This window comes from Dermacentor variabilis, unplaced genomic scaffold, assembly GCF_050947875.1.
Source record: "Dermacentor variabilis isolate Ectoservices unplaced genomic scaffold, ASM5094787v1 scaffold_12, whole genome shotgun sequence".
Taxonomy (NCBI): Eukaryota; Metazoa; Arthropoda; class Arachnida; order Ixodida; family Ixodidae; genus Dermacentor; species Dermacentor variabilis.
In genome coordinates, this window is record NW_027460280.1 from 43,186,557 (window position 1) to 43,207,214 (window position 20,658).

At 43.0% G+C, this 20,658-nt stretch overlaps 2 protein-coding genes across 3 annotated transcripts in view; one reads left to right on the forward strand and one right to left on the reverse strand.

The window, feature by feature from the left end:
• Positions 1 to 17,136, reverse strand: part of LOC142565800 (stAR-related lipid transfer protein 7, mitochondrial-like) — a 32,278-nt gene extending 15,142 nt beyond the window's left edge. Inside the window, exons 1-4 of the mRNA XM_075676338.1 lie at positions 16,500 to 17,136; positions 15,865 to 16,055; positions 15,738 to 15,787; positions 5,891 to 6,001 (exon numbers count right to left, since the gene is read on the reverse strand). Of these exons, the coding sequence (XP_075532453.1) occupies positions 5,891 to 6,001; positions 15,738 to 15,787; positions 15,865 to 16,055; positions 16,500 to 16,963 (816 nt within the window). The 5' untranslated portion in view covers positions 16,964 to 17,136. The remainder of the gene's footprint in view (positions 1 to 5,890; positions 6,002 to 15,737; positions 15,788 to 15,864; positions 16,056 to 16,499) is intronic.
• A 42-nt stretch (positions 17,137 to 17,178) lies between these two features.
• LOC142565799 (uncharacterized) overlaps positions 17,179 to 20,658 on the forward strand; it is a 70,357-nt gene continuing 66,877 nt past the window's right edge. For both annotated transcript variants that reach the window (XM_075676337.1, XM_075676336.1), the window contains exons 1-5: positions 17,179 to 17,433; positions 17,756 to 17,866; positions 17,976 to 18,101; positions 18,198 to 18,326; positions 18,981 to 19,160. In XM_075676337.1, the coding sequence (XP_075532452.1) occupies positions 17,362 to 17,433; positions 17,756 to 17,866; positions 17,976 to 18,101; positions 18,198 to 18,326; positions 18,981 to 19,160 (618 nt within the window). In that variant the 5' untranslated portion in view covers positions 17,179 to 17,361. The remainder of the gene's footprint in view (positions 17,434 to 17,755; positions 17,867 to 17,975; positions 18,102 to 18,197; positions 18,327 to 18,980; positions 19,161 to 20,658) is intronic.

Sequence of the window (20,658 nt, forward strand, 5' to 3'; positions counted from 1 at the left end):
CACAGCAAGAAGATGGGGAACCGAGAGGATCGATTTTGTTAATCATGACCACATAAAGCCAACAGACAATGAAGCCAAGGCAAGCACATCAGGGAAATGAACTATGGTTGAAATTAGAATGTAGAAAATAAGAAAAGGGAAATGAAAGTGGACGAAAAGATAACTTGTTGCCAGTGGGAGCCAAACTCACAACCTCCACATTACGCGCGTGTTGCACTACCAATTGTGCTACGGTGAGGGCTATCAATTCATTCACTAACCTTAGTATTTATGTTTACTAGATCTAGCCCTATGAGTGTTAGCCAGCACCACTCAGAGCCATGGTGGGCGGATGTGGTACATCCTTTTTTGTCCGATGGTGTCCCTTAAGATGTGGTCTTAGGAGAGCAGGCACATGGCGAATAAACCCTCACATGCTACCTATTGACATCAAGGCTGCCAGATTCAAGACCCTCACACTGAATAAACGAGAGAAGGGGAATCAAAGGGCTCGATTTTGTTAATCATGGCCACATAAAGCTGACGCACAATGAAGCCAAGGAGAGCATTGGGTAAATTACTTGTGGTTGAAATTGTAATGCAGAAAATAATGAAGGGAATTGAAAGCGGACGAAAAGATAACTATAGATACGATAACAAGAAGAAAGTTATTTTTTTCGTCCACTTTCATTTCCCTTTTCTTCAATATTTTCTACATTCCAATTTCAACCACAGTCAATTTCCCCAATGCTTTCCTTGGCTTCATTGTCTGTTTGCTTTATTTGACAAGACAAGTCACATATGGGTTTGATGCCCATGAGCTGCCTTCTTGCCAGACTTGTCTTTTTGTATTGTCAGACGTTCACCAGAATTCAAAATGAGCTCGCGCATGACCACGAGCTCAATTCCTGGCTGTCATAGCTGCATTTTAATAGCAGTGTAATGCAAAAATGCTCATGAACCATGCTTTGGGTGTGCATTAAAGAATTAATGCAAGGTGGTAAAAATCGATTCAGAGCACCTCACTACAGCATATCTCATAGCTCCTGTGTTGCTGTGGAACATTAAGCATCATGACCCAATCAAAACCAATTATCCCACCAAAACACCATATGCCTGTACAGACTGCCAAAGAGTGCACCATGTATATAGGTATTTCCTTGCATTTAGTCCATCGTCCACAGCAGTCACTTTCCCATTCATAATGCACGTCTCAAATTATCATGGGACTGCAGGCTTCCATACTTCAGTGTGGGCTTTATGTAATCTTTAGAAGTGGTGCTATGGGGAACAGGTGTAGAAGTGCTATCCTCAGCAAAAGAGAGTAGTACTGTCTAGATGAGCCCGCTGCTAGCTCAAGTTATCTAGTTTTCTTTTTGCCACCTCTGAGCAACCCTCTAGCACATTTAACCATCCCTGCTTGAAGCTAAAGCCACAACACCAAATTTTCGAGGTTAAGTTATGCATTGTGTGTTAAGCATGTACGTCCAACAGTAAGCTGGCAGAACTTGAACACATTCGGTGCAGTAGAAAATTTGTATTTGAATTTTTTTATATCGCTCTTGAACAATGCAGTAGTCTGGCATCACTAGCCAGTGAGAACATTTGTACTCCCAGCAATGGCTCCCTTGCAGTAATGGATGCCGATTGCACAAACCAGGAATATGTCATGGTTGCCATGCATTTTGTTTTCACATGCGTGTATTGGTGGTCAGCTTGAGATAGTTTCTGAAGGTGTTCCTCTGGTTTGTGCTGCTTTCACCATGCGAATTCAACAGCGATGGCCTTGCTGCGCCATTGGGCACCAAAGCATGCGGACCAAGACAACTGATGTGTTTAGAACTGTTTTGGAGTAGATGTCACACTGGTGTCCCCACACTTCCTGACGACATACAATTCATGCCAGAATGGAGGTTGCTGTCGGTGGGAGGGGCTTGGAGGCAGCAATTTCAAACTGAAATTTCAAGCAAAAATGTGCATCATTTTCTGTTTGTGTTATGTGTGTGCAGTAGACCTCCGTTAATTCATTCACCACCAAAGGTCCCGGCTGGCACCCATGCATTTCCATGGGCTTTAACTTTCGTTAGGTCCGATCCTAAAATTGGCCTTTGCCAGATAATTCGAACTTGAGCAGTCAGCATGCACGTGACTCCTTTAGTGGCAGCGTCCGTCTCAGTGGTGCTTAGGGGACAGTGAATGCATTGGAACACACGTCATCTCCCGTTGAAAACACCTATTTTTGGCCTGCTTCAGGAAGATAGTTAAGCAATAACTGTAGCTCACAATGTCTGATTACGGTATTTGCCCTATTCTAAATGTGTGCTTTTTTTTTTCAAGAAAATTGGGACAAAAATTGCCTGTGCAGTGCAATTGGACACAAAACCAAAACCACCTTTGTGGCATTCACATGCTCTACCACATAAGACATTTGTACGGTGGTGAAACTGACTTAAAAAAAAAGTATGACGAAGCTGATTTTGGGAAACTGGAAACGGTGTCATGACCCCTTTAATATGAAAGAGTAAAAACAGTGGCTGTCATGGGTTGAAAAGGCAGATTTCATTATCACTTATGCATTTGGCAAGAAAGGTCTTCTCTCGTTTTTGTTTTGTGCTTACCCTTTGAGCTTCAAAGGTCAGCTTTTGTTGGGCAGCCTCTTTTCCCACACTTTTGCGAAAAATTAAATTATGGGGTTTTATGTGCCAAAACCGCAACCTGATTATGAAGCACGCAATAGTGGAGAACTCCGGAATATTTTCGACCAACTGGACTTCTTTAACGTGACCTAAAAAGTACACGGATGTTTTCATATTTCATCCCCATGGAAATGCAGCTGCTGTGGCCGAGATTTGATCCCGCAACCTCATGTTCAACAGCCCAACACCATAGCCATTAAGCAACCATGGCGGCTCACACTTTTGAGCTTCCCCACTAGAAATGTCACGGTTACCACCCTTTGCTGTTCAAATGCTTAGTTTTTTGCCAAGGACAGCATAGGTAAATGCTCAGGCATAATTTGAGGCTAAATTTTCAGATAAATGATATTTACCAGATCAAAATAACAAAAGGCTTAGTCCACTGATTAGTTAGAAAAGGCTTAGTTCCACTGATAAGGAACTTCCAGCAAGAATGGAAACTCAATATACTAGAATTATTTGAACAGAATTTGGCTACACAAAACCAGTAAATATGTGTTCAAGGAAGAAAGGAATTAGAGATACTTTTCATACCCTTAACTCGCACACCTTGCCCTCTTAGAACTGCAACTAAAAAGTCCAGTGAATGGCCATGGACCTTTCGACCAGATGTGCGGTGCTTACAGCTCCCAGTGGCCACACCTATCACTGGCAGCTACTCCTCAGATGCATTCTCAATCTTGCCGTCTGTATATAATCACACTGGCCTACAAAAGCTTTGTCCATAGAAGTGAGAAATGGGTGTGTGAAAGAGCGGGGATAGACAGCCTGCAAATGGCAAGTGGCGAGAAAAAGTGTGCACAGGACTCCAACAGCATTGTGGTGAGAATTCATTGCACCAAGTTGCACTAGAAATACAAGTGAAAATGGAAACCATGACCAGTGCCGTTCAGAGTGCTCAATGTGTACCAATTATTGATGAGTAGATGGCTAGAACTGCCTGCCCACTTTGGGAAACCGTGGTTAGGTCAAACAACACAGGAAAAAGGTAAATGGGACAGGTGCTATTATGTTTCCCAATGAAGAGACCAGCCCTATGAGGATTGGAAATGCCTTGTCCACCTGTCTGAAACTTTCATCATTAAAGGCCAACTGCAGTGCAACTTTGAACTGTGTAAAAAAATATTTGTAGCGATATAGTGCATCTACAGAGAAGGCTTAGTGCAGAATATTGCGTGCAAAATACGAATGGGTGTGCCAGAAACAACTTGCAATAACTAATGTTTCGTATACTGAAACTGGAAAAAGTACTGCCATTACAGATCAACAGAAGTGATGCAGAACCTAAACTTGGCCTTACCTGGGCTTATGCCACATCTACTTGCATAATGAACGCACTCGTGTAATGAACGCAGCCCACTTTTCCAATCAAGAAGTGTGTTTTTTCTTTTTCTTGCATAATAATCGCACCCTGAACTTACTGCCGCAAGTAGGAGACACATGGTATGATTCGGTGTCTGATGTGGCGTCCGGCGGGTACGATTGTGTCCGATGCCGTGTTGGATGCTGAATCATACTGTCTCCTACTTTTATTGCGATAGCAATTATATAGACGCCCAAGGCAAATTTTCGCCGTCGCCGTTGTCATCGCCGCACACCATATGGTGTAGGTGTGAGTGAAAGCACGCGAGGGAAGCCGACAATTGCGGCTCAATCTCGCGTGCCGTCTTTCGTCGCGCAAAAGTCTTTTAGGAGGTAATGGCAAAAGGCCCCAGGGAGGGGAGTAGGGGCGGCGGCGTTGTACACTAGCAGCAACTTCATAATGCACAGCCGCGCCTGTGGGACGCTGGGGGGAGAGGGGCAGGGGGCGTGGGGAGGCACAGCGTTTTACTCCGCCAGCAAATGAACATTGTGTGGCCACGGCACGCCCTATCCTCAAAGTGATCTGCGTCAGGGTCTGAGTCAATGGCGGCTCATACCTTTGTACGTGCTGCATTCTTGCTGCTCAGTTTGCGTTGAAGCGAAAGTTTGCAAGTTTATACGGCCAATTAAACTACTATCCTTACTTCGTGTAACTGTCTACACATTTGTTATCGCAATCAATGGTTCGCATTTCGGGCGGAACTGACTTATTTAGAGGTGGCGCTAAAAATTTTACCCCGCATAATGGATGCGCACCCCCGCCCCCCCCAACTTTGTGCATATATTTCGAGAAAAGAAGTGCGTTCACTATGCGAGTAAATATGGTATGCTTGCTCACTGCTTCACATACTGTATGTTGCGTCTGGCTGCACTTCCAACAATCCCCCCCCATATTTTACAGGAAAAAAATTCCACTGGGACAGCTCCCAACATTCTGTGTGCTATTCTGGGACTAACAACAATATCCACCTTATCAGCTAGTCAAGCGGCACACTACTAGAGGTGCTCATTGTCTCCTACGGGCAATCTCAAGGCTATTAGATAACAATCTGTGCGATTGCTAGTCTTATGGATTCGCTACAATTACTTTAGTGACATCTACTCTCCCTTTTCACGAAGCTGGCATCACCTGATGTTCTATGGTGAATGCAAAAGCACTCAAAAAACAAGGACAAAGAAAAGGTAGATGTAACATATGCAGTTATGCGTGTTACGTGTACTTTTTTTAGTGCCGTTTTTAATTCACCATACAACTTTACCAACCTGCCCAACTTGCCGCACTTGTGAAGTTTTGTTGCAGATGGGAATTTAAAAGATTGTGCATGCAGCACATTTCTTGTCTGCCTTGTTAATCCCTCTCTGTAATGCATGCTTTAATCCATAAAACTACTTTCTGACTGATGAGATGTCTGCCCAAAGTCGCACTGCCAAATTATGTTCCAAATAGTTTATCATGCACAGTGGCTGCTTTCCAAAAAAAGAGGGCAGCCAAGACTAATTTTACCAGTTGCCTGGTGAATTTACAATCCTTGGGCCAAAGTAACATAGTGATGAAGAACCACTCTGACATGACAAATATTTGCACACCCCTGCTTACAACCACATCACCCTGTACAGAAGTGCACAAGCAAAAGCATAAACTTGATGTATTTTTTTCCTAGTCAGCGTGATGTTTTCAGAAATACAAGCACATCGCACATTCTTTATGACAGCCATTAATTTTACTGCAGTTTCAGGATTTATACAAAGTGAACAAAGCTATTAGTTCACGAAGGTTCATAACAGTGGAGGTTGGCTTAACCTTGGCAAAGATGACATCAAGACTAATTTTTATTAAACCTCAAGCAACTTACAGGGTACTGCATGACCCAGTGAACTACTTCGCAACCGCCTCTTGTATCCCGGTCGATGATGTCAAGCTTGATCACAAGTTTGTCCCATCGCTTGCGGTACTCTGTGTCTGTCTACAAAGAAATGGAGCTAAGATTAGATGTCACTCATAAAATTACACACTGCCCAGACACACACACAAAACAACACAAGGTGATGTCAGGGGAAAAAAAATTTCTATGTATTGAACTTCGGTCCTTTATTTTTATTACTACTCGTCCATACGTCTCTGGGTTGCTGCTTTAGGTGCTGAAACATCTGCAGAATGTGTTCATAGATATGTTCAAAAAGAAACAGCACTACAAAACCATGAGACATAAAATCTATGGCAAGAAACACTGTTGCCAGTGTAGTGTTAAACTGCTACATTTATCACCAATAAGACTACAGAAATCCAGAACAGCTTATATACTACATAAATTCAGTTGCAAACACTTGGCTGCCGTGTATCTCGGACTATATATAAAGAATGTAAAATAAATAACAACATGGTGCAAACAATAACTGTTCAGGCATATTTGGTGTTGCCGGACAGTTTTATTAGCACTGGTGTGTGCAGCACGAGGCAATGCATATTAACAGCCCAGCATCTTCAAGACAGCAACACATACCAATTGATACTGAAATGGTGTGCAAAACAGAAGCTTACAGTTTACTTAATGCAACTCCATGTATGTGCACCAGTGACAAAAGTTTACGGACCACGAGATCTCCGAAAATGTTCAATTCCCGAGCAGCCAGTAGCAGTAGCCAGTAAAACTATATACAACAATGTTGTTAGTATATTCTAGATGAGGCCTGAAATGCAAATACCAGACAGTGTTGTGAGGTTGTGGATATACAGTAGAATCTCGTTCATACGATTAGAAAAAAAAAAAAGCTGCGAAATAAAAACGCATTAACCAGGAAAACGTATGATCCAAAATAAAAAATATTGATGGACTCAACTATTGTTGACATCTACGTAATGCGAAGCATGGCGCGGATCGTTGCTGCAAAAGACACATTTTGTTGTTTTCCTATTGTGGAAACGAAATCGACATGGTGGGCGACCCGGGATGCCCCCGACGACACGAATGTGATACCCACATCACGCAGTCTCCAGCAGGGAACAGCGGTGTGTTTGGACTGTTGCCTACTAAAAGCGTGCAGTACGCTACCAATGACACAATGAACGTGCCGTGGGCAACAGGCAAAAGCAAAAAACTGCCCATGAGACATGAGCGGGGGAGAAGGTGAGGGAAGCAGGTAGCGAGCGGGACAAGTTGGTATAATAATAAAAAAATGCTGCTTTGCAAAGGAGGTGCAGTGCGGCTGCTGTTCCTGTTGCCATGACAACCTAAACAACCATGCGTGGCGCCACTTTTCCAAAGTATCGCCCGCCTGAAACAGCCGTAACTGAAGGGCACCTTAGCGCTAGCGTCGAAAAGAGTGGCTGCATTAACTCGACCAATGGGAGCAATGCGAAGATTCACACGGTGGTCTGGAACACGAGCACGGTTAGAGTGACCTAGAATCCTCCTTGCCTAAAATACTGGGAGAGTGTCCAAAGCGCCGGCTCCTGCTTGAGGCTTTTGCAGGGAACTGCCGAACCGCGCCGCTGCTGTGCTGGACCCCTGGGCTTTCTGCGCTCGGGAAGCAAGCAGAAAGCCAGGGGCATGTGCTACGCGCTGTAGTTTTGTTGCGTTCAGTTTCTACGGAAGACACTTGGAGGCTATTTAACTTCAATGGTGTGGTACGGCATGGAACTTGCCAATCTTTTAAGTGTTGTCTTACTGCTGGGGCAGCAAGATAATGCAAAAATCATGTGTCAAACGGCATCAGTGCAGCCTAGTTCCGGGGCTAGAATTTGGAAACGTTACTGTGGGAGCTGTACGTGCATAGAAACGTGCAAAATGAAGTCACACGCACAAGGAGAGAACGAAAACAAAGTTATTCGCATGGGTAAGCGGGCAAAAGGGTGATGCATGCAATAAAGTAAAGAGTAACGAAAAAGCTAAATTGCTCGCGCGGTCAACTGCAGTACTTAGGTGCAGAGAGAGCTTTGCTCACCACTACGAGCTTTCCAGTCCCGGTTGCCAGTGGTTTACAGCCATATCCAAGTGTCTTTATTCGACAATTTGTTAGCTTCGACCAGTACTTTATTATCCAAAAAGCACGGAAAGAGAGCTCAAGGGAAACGAGATAAAGAGTAGAGACAGCCGTAGCGCCGTAATCACGTTGGCTTATTTCGCTTCAGAGATAGTGCGCAGCAACGAGCTTCGCTGTGCTTAGACGAAGCTTACATTAAATGCAGACATTAAAAATAAAAGCAATGCCAGCTAAACCTTATTCCGCAAGGTTTTACACAAAAGGTGTCCCGTAGAAAGATACCTTATAGATATTCAGGTAAAATTAAATTAAAGGCATAGATACTAGCATTTTTGCTGTATAAGATAACTGCAGAATTAAAAATACGGCACGCAATTTACAAATGTAAAAGTGTTATTTCAATCCCTTTAGAAAATTGTTCAGGAGTACAGCCTTGCTCTATATAAATAATAAATGTAATCAACAAATACAGAGGTCTCCTATGTTCATCGCCTGACAAAGATATAACATGAGACAACAAATATTCATTATAAACAGGTATAGAGTGGACGTTTCAGAGTATGCTGGGATCAGTCATGCATCGGCCTTGTGTCTTTCTACAGGGATCAATGTACATCAATATAAAATGTTCATCCAAGGTGCTAGGATTGCTTCACCATAAAAAGCGCAATAGATGAGAATGTTTTAAACAGATCAAAATAACCCAGTCTCACGTACAGCAGCTTAACTTCAGATATTTTGAAGATACACGGCGGTTAGTGTTTGTGCGTTTCAAAGACTTCGCAAAACCATGGAGACGAGTAGTTACATAGAAAGCAATAATTTCAGCTGCAAGTGAGTGCACGTGAATGGGGGGCACCAGACCGCAACTTGCCACTTTGTCCTGATGAGTTCAATAACGTCCATGCAACACGCTTTCGTGATGAAGCTCCCGAGCACTGAAACACCTTGTGAAAAGGTTCTTAGAATCTTGATAAATCTAAAGAGATGGCCAGAAGGGTACAGCAAGCCTCCTTTGTCCCGCAGCTAGACGTGTGTAATCAGCTGCGCTAAGCTGACTAACGTATTCTTTCTTGGTTAGTGGAATATTGCGACAGTGCTCACTTTGTTTTCAGAAGAAACTTCCTAGTCACATAGCCGCAAATGTAAAAAATGAGCCTTTCATCACTTTTTTTAGACATGTGTTCGGCGTGATCCGGTCCTGCACTGGATTGGTTGCCTTCTTCTAGCAGCCCTTTGATCAAGCCACATTTTCTGGCTTTGCACCACCTGCATCATCTTGAAATCATCATTGGCTCTGAATTGATGCAATGCCTAGCAATGCGGCAGATGCGTGTAACTACGGGATGAGTGAAGAGAAGATAGAAGGTAAAGAAACATCGGGAGCGGTGATGCAATGTGGGGACGACATTACGCCGTATGATAGCTCAATATGAGAAGCGAGAAAGGTTAGGAGATTGGAGGTGATGATGTAATGCGGAGACTACATTACTAAGATTACCATATGACTATTAAAAAGTGCAAGCGCTTTACGTATGATAGGCCAATGAGAAGAGAGAAAGGAGCTAGGTCTGGAGGTGACATGACGCGGGGACATCCGGTCAACCCACCAGCAGCATAGAATCTTACATCTACGTCATCTGCATTTGTCCGGCCCCTCCTCCTTTTAGGAAACTTTCCATTTATACACAAATTAATTTTTTTAAAGATATAGATGAATATATAACTATTGCTGGCCCAGTTGTTTACGCATTTGTTATGTGAAAGTTTAACTCTAACAAGGGCCTTGTTATACAATCCGAGAGTCTTCACTTAAATCATCGACATGTAACTTATCTCACGCTATCATATGCAAATAGCCCCCCAGTGGGATAGTCGTAAGCATAATTTATTGCCTAACGTAGGATTGTTGCGTAAACTAGCAAGCATTTACTGCACACGACAATGTTTGTGTTCGCATTAAATTACCACCCTTGATGCACTACAAATATTTCTATTAACTTTAAATATCAGTACTGCTACTGCCTTCAATGGCAGTAAAATGTGAAAAGTTTACGTCTTTATAATAAGTTGTCTCTTTCCATTATGTAATTAGAACTACGTATTAATTGATCAGCAAGTATATTTTCCATGTACGAATCGGCGAGCATATGGAATAAATTGCTTAATTTAATTTCACGTTAAGAAGGAAACAGCAGAGCGCGGGAAGCAGTCTTGTAAAGCAAATCCAATGCATGAAATAAAGAAAGTAAATGAATGGCACAAAGCATTAGCATGAGCATGCCATTTATATCTGCTTCGTTCTCCTGGTTATGCGCGTCATCTCTTGCTTATTCTATATTGCAGCACGTTTATGTTCGTCATGCCACACTTAACTAAATTAATATATCTCTGCTCAAAATGAAGTGCACGCTGAATGTGTGCCTGAAACAGCCCCCATAAGTGTGGACCATTTCGGTGACAAACCTGCAAGCATAGAAGGAAATATACAAAAATCCCTGTATTTACAGCACGCAAACGCGTTCTCTGTGTGGCGTGTTGCTGCAGTATTATCTTGCAGTTACGTAGTATATTATAGGAGCTAAATTATCGCAATGTTGGCTAGTAGCGACCAAAATATCAAGCGCACAGCAGACGCCCACCACTTTGGCGCAGCTTCCAGAGCAGAGAAAGCCAGCGGGTCCAGCACAGCAGTGCGGCGGCGCGGCAGTTCTCCGGAAAAGCTTCATCCTCCCAGTATTCTAGGTCACTCTAGCATTGTTTGGTCCTATCAGGAACTCGGGCACAAGATCGGACCATAAACGAGCATAACCGTCTCATGTGCACACCTGCAAGCACCCGGCGCCAACTTGTCGCGTCGGCAGATGGGGAGAAGGGATGAGCGTCCAAAGGAAGAGTAGGCACTGCTGGTACATGCACGCATGCACGCACACGGCTCGCATGACTTCCAACAGTCATACCTCGGCGACTCGTCCGCGCCTCCCTAAAGCGGAGGAGCCTAACACTTTCCGGCCCTTTGGCGCCATCTGCAAAAGTCTTCCCATGCCTGATTTTGAATGTCTCAGCGCTCACGCTAACAGTTGCCACACAAGCGAAACGTAACATTAGCTATGATCGAAATTAATGTACATGCTGAGCAGTTTCTGTGAACAATTTTTTTTTAAAACCTGTATTGGGATTTTGGTTGAATAATCTGATCGCATCATCACAGATCCTGTCATCGTATTTTTCGTGATTTCTATCTTTTACTCATACCAAGCATACTGCTACTAATAATTTCATGTAATAATTCTGCTAGTGTGTTAGTGTTTCCAATGTATAAATTACTTGATTGTGCTTCTTTTGTATATATATGTATGCTCTCCCTGCAACGATCTCTTGTGAGATCGGCAGTATTCCTATAAAAAAAAAAAAGATAAATAAATGCTATGCGACTTCCGTTCGCCTGCTTGAGCACATTCAATCCGCGCTCTTTTTGCTGCAGAGAAGGAAATATTTTTCCAACCTTGGCCCGCCAAACAATGAGGATTCAGTGGAAGAGTCATTGGTACAATAAATGCCGAGAACATGACAAAACCGCATAAACTACCGCAATGTGGTAGGTGCAAGTTTCGCAGGGCTGGACAAAGTGACCTGGCTTCAAAACACTTCCGACTAGCAGCAGACAGCCAACACAAAGGAAAAAAATAAAAAATAAAAAGATAAACGAAATTTTAATGTGCCTTTATTATCTATGAATTCGTAAGCTCCGTTGAACACCAGCCTAGAGGACGTGTTCGAATAGGTCTCCTTTTGCAGCTATGCAGCACTGTGTCCGTTTTATGACATCTTCAGTGGTTTTCTTGATTACCGACACTGGAATTCTATGGCAGACACCCGTTATCCTTGCCTTGCACTAATCTGACGTACGCCTCGATCATGTAAGCACAATTTTTCACATAACCCCAAAGAAAGAAATAGAGTCGAGAGAGGTCAGGTTACCTAGCCGGCCAATTTACAGGCCCGTGCCATCCAATCTATTACGCATGAAAAGTCGCCTCCAGCCAGTTTCGTGCTCGATTGCTGCTGTGTGCTGGCACTCCATCTTGCTGATACCAAAGAAGTGGAAGACACGACAGCGGGACTTTGCTGAGAAACTCATCCACCACTCCCCTTCAAGGATTTCATTCACGTAATGCTGTCCAGTGTGTGTGTGTGATCGAAGAAGATGGGACTGATTATAGCACCAGCGTAAATTCCGAACCACACATTGAGCGACCACTGATACTGGTGCCGATTGCGCTTTACTCAGTGTGGATTGGAGTCCCTCCAATAGTGCGCATTATGCAAATTTACCTAGGTGTTTCTGTGAAAATTTGCTTCATCTATGCACATGATGTTGCTCAAAAAGTTTGGTGACTCATTGGCTTTTGTGAGGACCAAATTCAAGAAATCTAGACAATTCTACAGGTCCCTATCTTCTTAGCATTGGTTCTGGTTAAGGTGGTATGGGTGAAAGGCCGTCAGCTGGAATCCTCCAAATTGATGACTTAGAAATTGGTACCTGGGTGGCCACGTCCGGCCCGCTAGCATGAGGGTTCGAGGCCATAAATGCTAGAACATCCGTGCATAGGCTAGGACTCAAGAGATGGAGTCCTCCGCCACTGTTTCTTGAAGCTGCCGGTTTGTGTTAGGTTTTCATAATTTCTGATGATAGTCGATGTGTTAGGTCTACCACCACACTTCTATCACTGATATATATATTTGCAGCCTTCCTCTTGTTGCCATTTGCAGATCCCAAGGCACAGACCATATTTACCTTCTGCTCATTAGAGAAACGCATGGCAACTGGGACGAAACAAAATGCACCTTTAAACCTTTGCGCTGACGTTGCCAATTCACTTTTGTGGTGACAGGTTTTGTGAAAAAAAAGAAAGAAAGAAACAAACATCTGTGCACTTTATCTATGCTAAGACAACAGCTGTCACAGCTTGTTTCCGACTGACACCAAATGTGACGTGTTACTTCAGCTGGGGTGCGACAGATAAGGCATCAGCTCGATCACAATGTTTTCGTTTATTTCTTTTATTTCGTTCTGGATAACTCAGAGGGAGCCTGTTAGAGGGCGCTGCTTTATGATCCAGGTAGGAGCGCAGTCACGTGGCATTCTCCATATTTCGCAGGGTTTATTTATCATTTGTAAAAAAAATTTGCGTGTCGCTGAAAATACTGCAGTTAGATGTCCCTTGGCTGTGCCTTCAAATGCCTCATTGACATTTTGATAATTAGGATGGTACGTCTCGAGTTAGGTTATTACAATTACCTAATTATATCTCAGCAACGAAAACATTATTGGGAGCTACTCCATTTTACTGTAAACGATATGCACCAAGTTTCCTTCGAGTAACGAATTGCTCTTTTTTTAAAACTTGGTGCGTAATAGTTATTTGGGACACCCTTTATGTATTTGTGACTTTTGCATGCTACTGACGACATCGCCATCCCTAATAAATGTTGTAAATTATTAGAAATGCTATTTTTTCATGAGTCAGCTTATCTGAAGTGCTAAGTGGCAAATCTATATGGGACCACTCGATGCAGCACACACAATGACACTTTTATTTCTTTGTACAAATGAATACAGAAAAAGTTTAATACAGGACGGGGTCCTAAAGCAAAAATTGCAAGCAGGACCCCTTATGACTAATTAGAAAACAGAACATGTCAGCATGTTTTTAGATCTGCCTTTATTTTTTGACAAAGACCACGTATGGTGGCAGTATAGCCCACGTGCCCAAAAGGAATTGCTACCGTATGATTCGGCAGACTCAAAGTTAGTTAAAAGAGGAATAGCCACTCTTTGCCTTGAATCTGCTCTCATGAAGTCGTGCCCCCACGCGATGCAGACTAGCTTTGATAAGCAATTGGTGAGGCTACACACAGCCGGCTACCCAAGCTCGGTCGTTGGGGCGGTGTCTAAAACATTGCTCAAGAAGGTGAAGGGAAAAAGGCATACGCCTAGGCCCAACCAAAAACGAGGCAAACCCGCAGTGGTGCCATACGTCCATAAGCTTTCCCACAACTTGAAGAAAGTCGCTACTAGGTTTGGTGTGCCAGTTGTTTTCTCGGCACCACGCAAGTTGGCTGGACTGTGTCCGCGCATAGGCCGCATTGACAAAAAGTCAGGATGCCAGAAAAAGCACACTAGACAGTACGTGAAATGTGTGACGGGCGTTATATACGAAATACCGTTAAAATGTGGGAAATCCTACGTTGGACAAACGGGGAGATGTGTTAATGACCGGGCCCGGGAGCATGAATTGTCTGCAATCAATAAAGGTAATGCACATTTACCTGCGCATTGCACGGTTTGCCTGGAAGGCAGATGCCAGCCACTGCTGCATGAGATAAAGATACTTGGCAGGAGTAGTGATACGTTAGCAAGAGAACTTTTGGAGGCATATCACATTAAAGAGAGAGGCATGAGTTGTATTAGTGACACGTCTGTTTTTCTGTTTGAAAACGAGTTGCAACTGTTAAAAACGTCACTGGAATCGCTCTAGGAAACACTGATGTACGCATGTGCATTTGTTCATTCTCCCTGCCCTGCTGTAAGAATAAAATCAGTTGAAGTTCAGTGCTCAATCTGTCGTTTCATACTCTTCCTTCCCAAGTCTATATTTTCCTTTTTTTTGGCGCAACAATGTATTCTTTAGAATCTAGCACTGTTATTACACATCTATTGAGTGCTGCTTTGTTTCGACATATGTTCTATAAACTTCTGTGCTGGTGGATCGCACCTCTCACATTACTACCACTACCTTATAGCCCCTCCGCTTTTAATGAAAGAGTGCTTCTATCAAAGTCAATTTCCTGCACCAGTGACTGTGTTATAATGAAAGTTTGATGCATCTGGTAATGCATAGTGTACCAAGCTCACTTCGAAGTCAAATGTTCAGTTCCCAGCTGTAGAGAGTGCTAATGCAATGCTCATTATTACAACCCATTAATCGATGTGCACACAGCCAAGGGACGTGCAGCATGGCAGATTTGACTAATTCCATGTACCCCAATGATCGCAAACCTTTCCCAACTACCACAAAGCAAGTAAAAAAAAAAAGTTGAAAAGCAAAGCCTTCTTTCTATATGAATGAAACCAACTGTATGTTGTTAGCAATGTCTTGGAGAAGCCTCCGGGATTTATTTTGAGTTTTTATTAATAGCGTAATTAGTAATAATTTATTAGCAAAAAATTTTAAGTATAACTTTATGGCCACAATGTCGATACATGGTTTGAAAAGCACATTTGAAAGCAACCTTTCCGCTGTTTGCGATGAATAGATTGTTTGCGTAGCTAACATCAGACTTATTTGTCATGCAAGTAATGTCTACCACTCTGATGTGACGGAACAGTGCTATCTGCCACAAGAGATTTTTAATATGGGTGTCACACGGCGCGCTTTTAATCGCGATCAAGCCTGATCCGGATTGAATTTCTTGGTGGTTCCTTTGAGCAAGCTGCGCGAGGGAGCCAATCGCAGTCGAGAATTTAGATCCGGATCGGGCTTGATCGCGATCGAAAGTGGTCGTGTGACACCGGTATAAGACTTTTTCCAGTAAAAATGATCACCCCGTATACTAATGCCACACTACAATTTAGTATAGAACTCTCATCACGAAGTAAGTGTTCATAAATTATAAAGTGCAACTATGTAAACATGAAATGTCGGCTGAGCATACCTGGACACTAAAGAATGCCCGGGCTGGGATGTCGTTGAACGTCCCGAACACTGCATGACAAAGCATGTGTAAGAAAAACTTGGCGAGCTATGATTATCACAAAACTTATATGCGAGCCCTGCTGTACCTTTATACTCATAGCCAGACGTTTCTGGCATCCAACGCCTCCACAGGAACATCTTGCTATTCTCAACAACGGGTTCCCAGCCTTCTTCTGCCAAATGTGCTTTGAATATCTCCGGCTGCAGAGTTGGCTCGCTGAAGTTGCCATTTGTATTGCCACACTTCTGAGAAAGGATCTCAAACTCGTCTATGCACCTGGAAATGTCAGGCCAAAAGTCTGTTAGCTAAGCGATAGTGAGATATACATATTAAAAAAATTAAAAATTAAATTATGGGGTTTTACGTGCCAAAACCACTTTCTGATTATGAGGCACGCCGTAGTGGGGGACTCCGGAAATTTCGACCACCTGGGGTTCTTTAACGTGCACTTAAATCTAAGTACACGGGTGTTTTCGCATTTCGCCCCTATCGGAGATATACATATTACGGAGCACACAAGTTCGAAGGAGACTTCAGAAGATGATGGCTAAATGCGAACGAAAAAAATTATGCTTTCTGCGCTCAGTTCACTAACACGCGAAATAAGTCTCAGAACCTTAGAACTATCACAAATTACAAGTGTCTACCTACAAGAAACGAGAGGACAGGCATACAATACCTGCCAAAGGGCTTTTAGATGAAGTAAACATCTGTGCTTACCCTTTCACCTCGTTGTCTGTGATCCGCTCATGTTCCCATTTGAAGAGAGCCGCACTTAGCAGGAAGGCAATGGGCTTCTGCGACCTGCTTCGGAGTCTGTCGAGAAACTTGGATACTAGAGCTTTAAGTGTCTTCTCCGTATACAGACGACTGTAGAGGTTCCATATCTGACTACCTCGCCGCATGCGGTGAGCAACATAAAAGTTACACTGCTTCGCCAAGATTTCGCCGAGCAGAACAAGCCGCTCGTTCACTTCGGCAGCTAAGCGCTTCCAGAACTCGCCTACTACACTGCACTCAAACCTCTCACAGGCGAAATCGCGAACACAGAGGCTTCTTTCTTTGAAAAGCTGACGGGTAGCGATGTTAGCGGCAATGGACTTGATGGTGACTATATCAGATCGCTTGCGATTGCTAGGCCGCAGTGGCCTTCTCAGCACGTACACTAGTTGATTTAGGATCATTCTGTCTAATAAGTATTACGTGCGGTAAATGAAAGTATGCAACTGTACTAAGCAGCGCAATAAATACAATTTACCGCATCACATGCTCAAAAACATGCCTCCGTACAACGGAAAGCGCATTTGGGAACTCTCGGCGAAGTGCTCTCCAAACTACGCCGGCAAAAACTCGCGATGTCCGCTAGAGCGTGCTTTGGTTCCGGCGTTCGCCGTTCATCTCCACCAATTGCTCCACCACGACCACGACCTACTGTCCGGTCATGGTCCGGTCCGAGGATATACATGAAGTAGCCAAGGGAAAAGACGCTTTCTAGAGCTCAACAGCGCGAAGTTTTGAAATATCTGTTGAGTTTAGCGTGAACTTATGCAGCTTATGCCGCATATGAAACAATCTTACAATTATGGAAAGTCAGCTTAAAATGTTGTCCAGAAACCGCGAACTTATGTCGCTGGTGTTGAACTTGGCGGAATCGGTAAGTTACCAATTGATACACATGCGATAAATGTGCCACGCAACGGTCGTACTAATGTACGGTTTTCACGCGATGTATTTTCGATCGCGATCAAGCCTTATCGGAATCGAATTTTTCGATCACGATTGCCTCCCTTCAGCAGCTTGCCCAAGGAAGCCAATCGTGATCGAGAAATTTGATTCCAATCAGGCTCGAGGTTGAAAGTTCATCGTGTGACACCCGTTAAGCGATCGTCGTGGTTTCAGCAGTAAATATAAATAGAAGAACACTTGGCCGTAATTTCTGTCCCTAAATAGATATGTATGCTTTCTTTTTCTTTCAGGTTAACAAGCTAGCACTAAGCGTCGACAGTACTGCGAAACGCTGCAGTGAAGAAGTGGTAGATTCTATTCTTGCGATATTAGACACAGCTGATAAATATGGAGATGAAGCCGTAAGCACTCTTCACTTTTACGCATCCGACATTGCTTTTGCGACGCGAGGACAGATTGTTCATATGCGAGCGTTGTTGTGATGTATGGCAATGGCTGTTTTTATTTCAGTTGCAGGCTAGGCTGGAGCCATTGAAACATAAACTTAAGGTGGGAATCGCGGAACTAAGGACTTGCCGTGAGGAAAAGCAGCGCCTACCGTTTATAAAACAGTGTGCTGTACCTCTGGGCCTCGAGGTGACTTCAGATCGTTTGATTAACTAACCGCCTTGCAAAAGCAGATCGCTCCATGTTCTAAAGATCACGACGAAACTAACAATTCTTGATTTTCAGCTTCTTGCGTCTCTGGAAGAATGTGAGATTGCGGCTCTTGAAAAAGCTCATGACACTGCCATCGAAAGTGTACAAGAATTGGAGTCATTGTATGGAAGTCAAGGTGTGGATGTGTTCGCAAGAATCCTAGTAAGTTATCTTCTATTCTGGATGATAAGAGCAGGGAAATTTATAAATCTGAAAAGAAATGTAAACAAACAAACAAAAAGCCGTTTGAATGAAGAAGTCAACTGCGCAAGAAATTCTCCATCGAGGGGAACATAATCAATTGGAAACTCATTACTGTTTTTGACCGCTTTGATTAAAGGTGAATGCTTGATTGAACTGACTGGGATATGTCGTCCTTTCATTCGGAGATGCAAAGTGATATTTCATGTGAGCAGGAGCTGAAGTTCTGCTGAAGTGCTTTTCACATAAGGCTATCATGGATTTGGATGGCTTTCATTGAAGATTGCGGTCATTTCTAAAGAAAATGAGAGCTAGAAGAAATTTCGGTAGTACTTTCTTTGTTTCATTGCCCGGTCATAAGAGAGATAAAATAAAAAGTCTTCCTAAGTAAGACATTGAAGTATTGGTAACTTTGTCCTTGTTTCATTTCATGTCGAATGAAAGCCTTTGGTCAGCCCTGTGTAAAAGGCACAAACCTGATTTCAGCATTAGTTTCAGCATTTATTTCAACATTAGTTTCAACTTTGCTTTAGCTAACATGCCACCTGACCACAGGAGTGTTTGTAAAACTATTGACTATTTGTACAGTTGTAGCAATTTTCCTTCTCATTTCAGGAGGCCTTCAAAAATGTGCTGCCATTCTTGAAGAAAGCCCAGCAGAGGGTCTCCTCGCTGCCTCAACGATGCCTCTTTGATGGGTTTGTGGACACTGCAGCAGTACAGAAGTTTCACCTATACTTTTTGGTGTCTGTTAGTGTGCTTCTCTCCAAATATCCAGGCAGCCGGCATGTAAAGGTATGATTTAAATGAGTATATTCCTCTTTCTTTTAGTAATTGCATATGTCCTGATGCATACTCGAGAAAAAAAAATGCTATATAGCTGCAGTCAAAACCAGTGTTTCCTTGATGAAAGAAGATGAATTGGATATGCCAGCAGTACTTTTGTTTGTGTGACTTTCTTGAAGTGGTGGACGTACACATATTAGTACAAGTAATGATTGTGCACTTCCCCCTTTTCTTTATTTGGAATTGCTGTTTGAAGCCTGGACAATTGCCACTTTGAGTCCTCAAAAGTGTATTTTAATGGAGCACTAATAATTTTAATCATAACCGGTGTGGTCCTGTTGCCAAAGGTAATGCTTCGTCTGATATGAATTAGTTCCTGGGGCCACTTATTGTGCATCCACTCACTATCACTGCATACGGCCAACTTCCGTTGATGAAATCCCATTTTGGACATGCAAAATTGGTTCTAATAAAAATAGTTTGAAATTTGAATATAATTAAAAGCTTATGTATTTTAAAGGGCATGTTATAGTGAACTGTAATGCTCTCACAAGTAGGTGCTATGCAAACATTCTTGCAAGACTGATATTCGCGCAAAGTTTGCTTAGCACTGCCATTGTGCCAGTGCAAAGAACTATGTTGTAAGACAGAGTACTGTCTGCAGTTCAGTCATGGTATGTTGTGGGTCCAGGAACTCTTAACATTGTCTTTGCTGCTGTCATCTGGAAGCACCACACGTAATGTCACACTGGTGAAATTTCTCCTACTGTCTTTGTTTATTGGCATGCACACCTCTATGTCAGCTTGGTGTCAGTTTTCACTTATATTCTTGTGAACATTGCCCGAAACCAACTCAACTTTCTGGGGCAACAATTTATGCGGGCCTTTCAGGACGACACTGTTGCATGACAATGTGAAACCGCACTTCCCGTAGAGTTCATTATTGTTGAAAGTTTGACAGCATTTCCTCACTTATTTGAGCATGTTCATCATGCTTGGTTCAACTTGTAATGCTTGTAATCTAACCACAGCTCACATTATGGCATGTTATCTTTGAAGGGGCCCTGTGATACACAGATTGAGCCTGTAGTTATTATTTCTTGATCAGTTAGTATGGATTTAGGTGAGGCCTCAACTGCCATGACAGGACTGACATCAACTTATTAAATATATTAATCTACTCAAGAATGCACTTTCCTCGACTACCTCAACGACATTCGGCAAGGATTTTTCACAGTGGATATGGCTAGTTATGCTGTTCTCTGTGACTGACTGGGAGCATACTTTTCACATCTTTCCCTCATAGTCTACAAACAAATAAAAAAAAAAACAATGTGCTGGAGTTTTTCAGTGTTTTCACAAGAAAGTAAGCACGAAAATGCACGTAAAAATATCTGGAGGGTGAAATTGTGACGCTGGGCCAATGATAGGGGCACTGCTGACTGCTTCCATGTGAAACAGATTTCGCTTTTTGTAGACACCCCCTCTTTTTTTCTGTTTCTGTGAA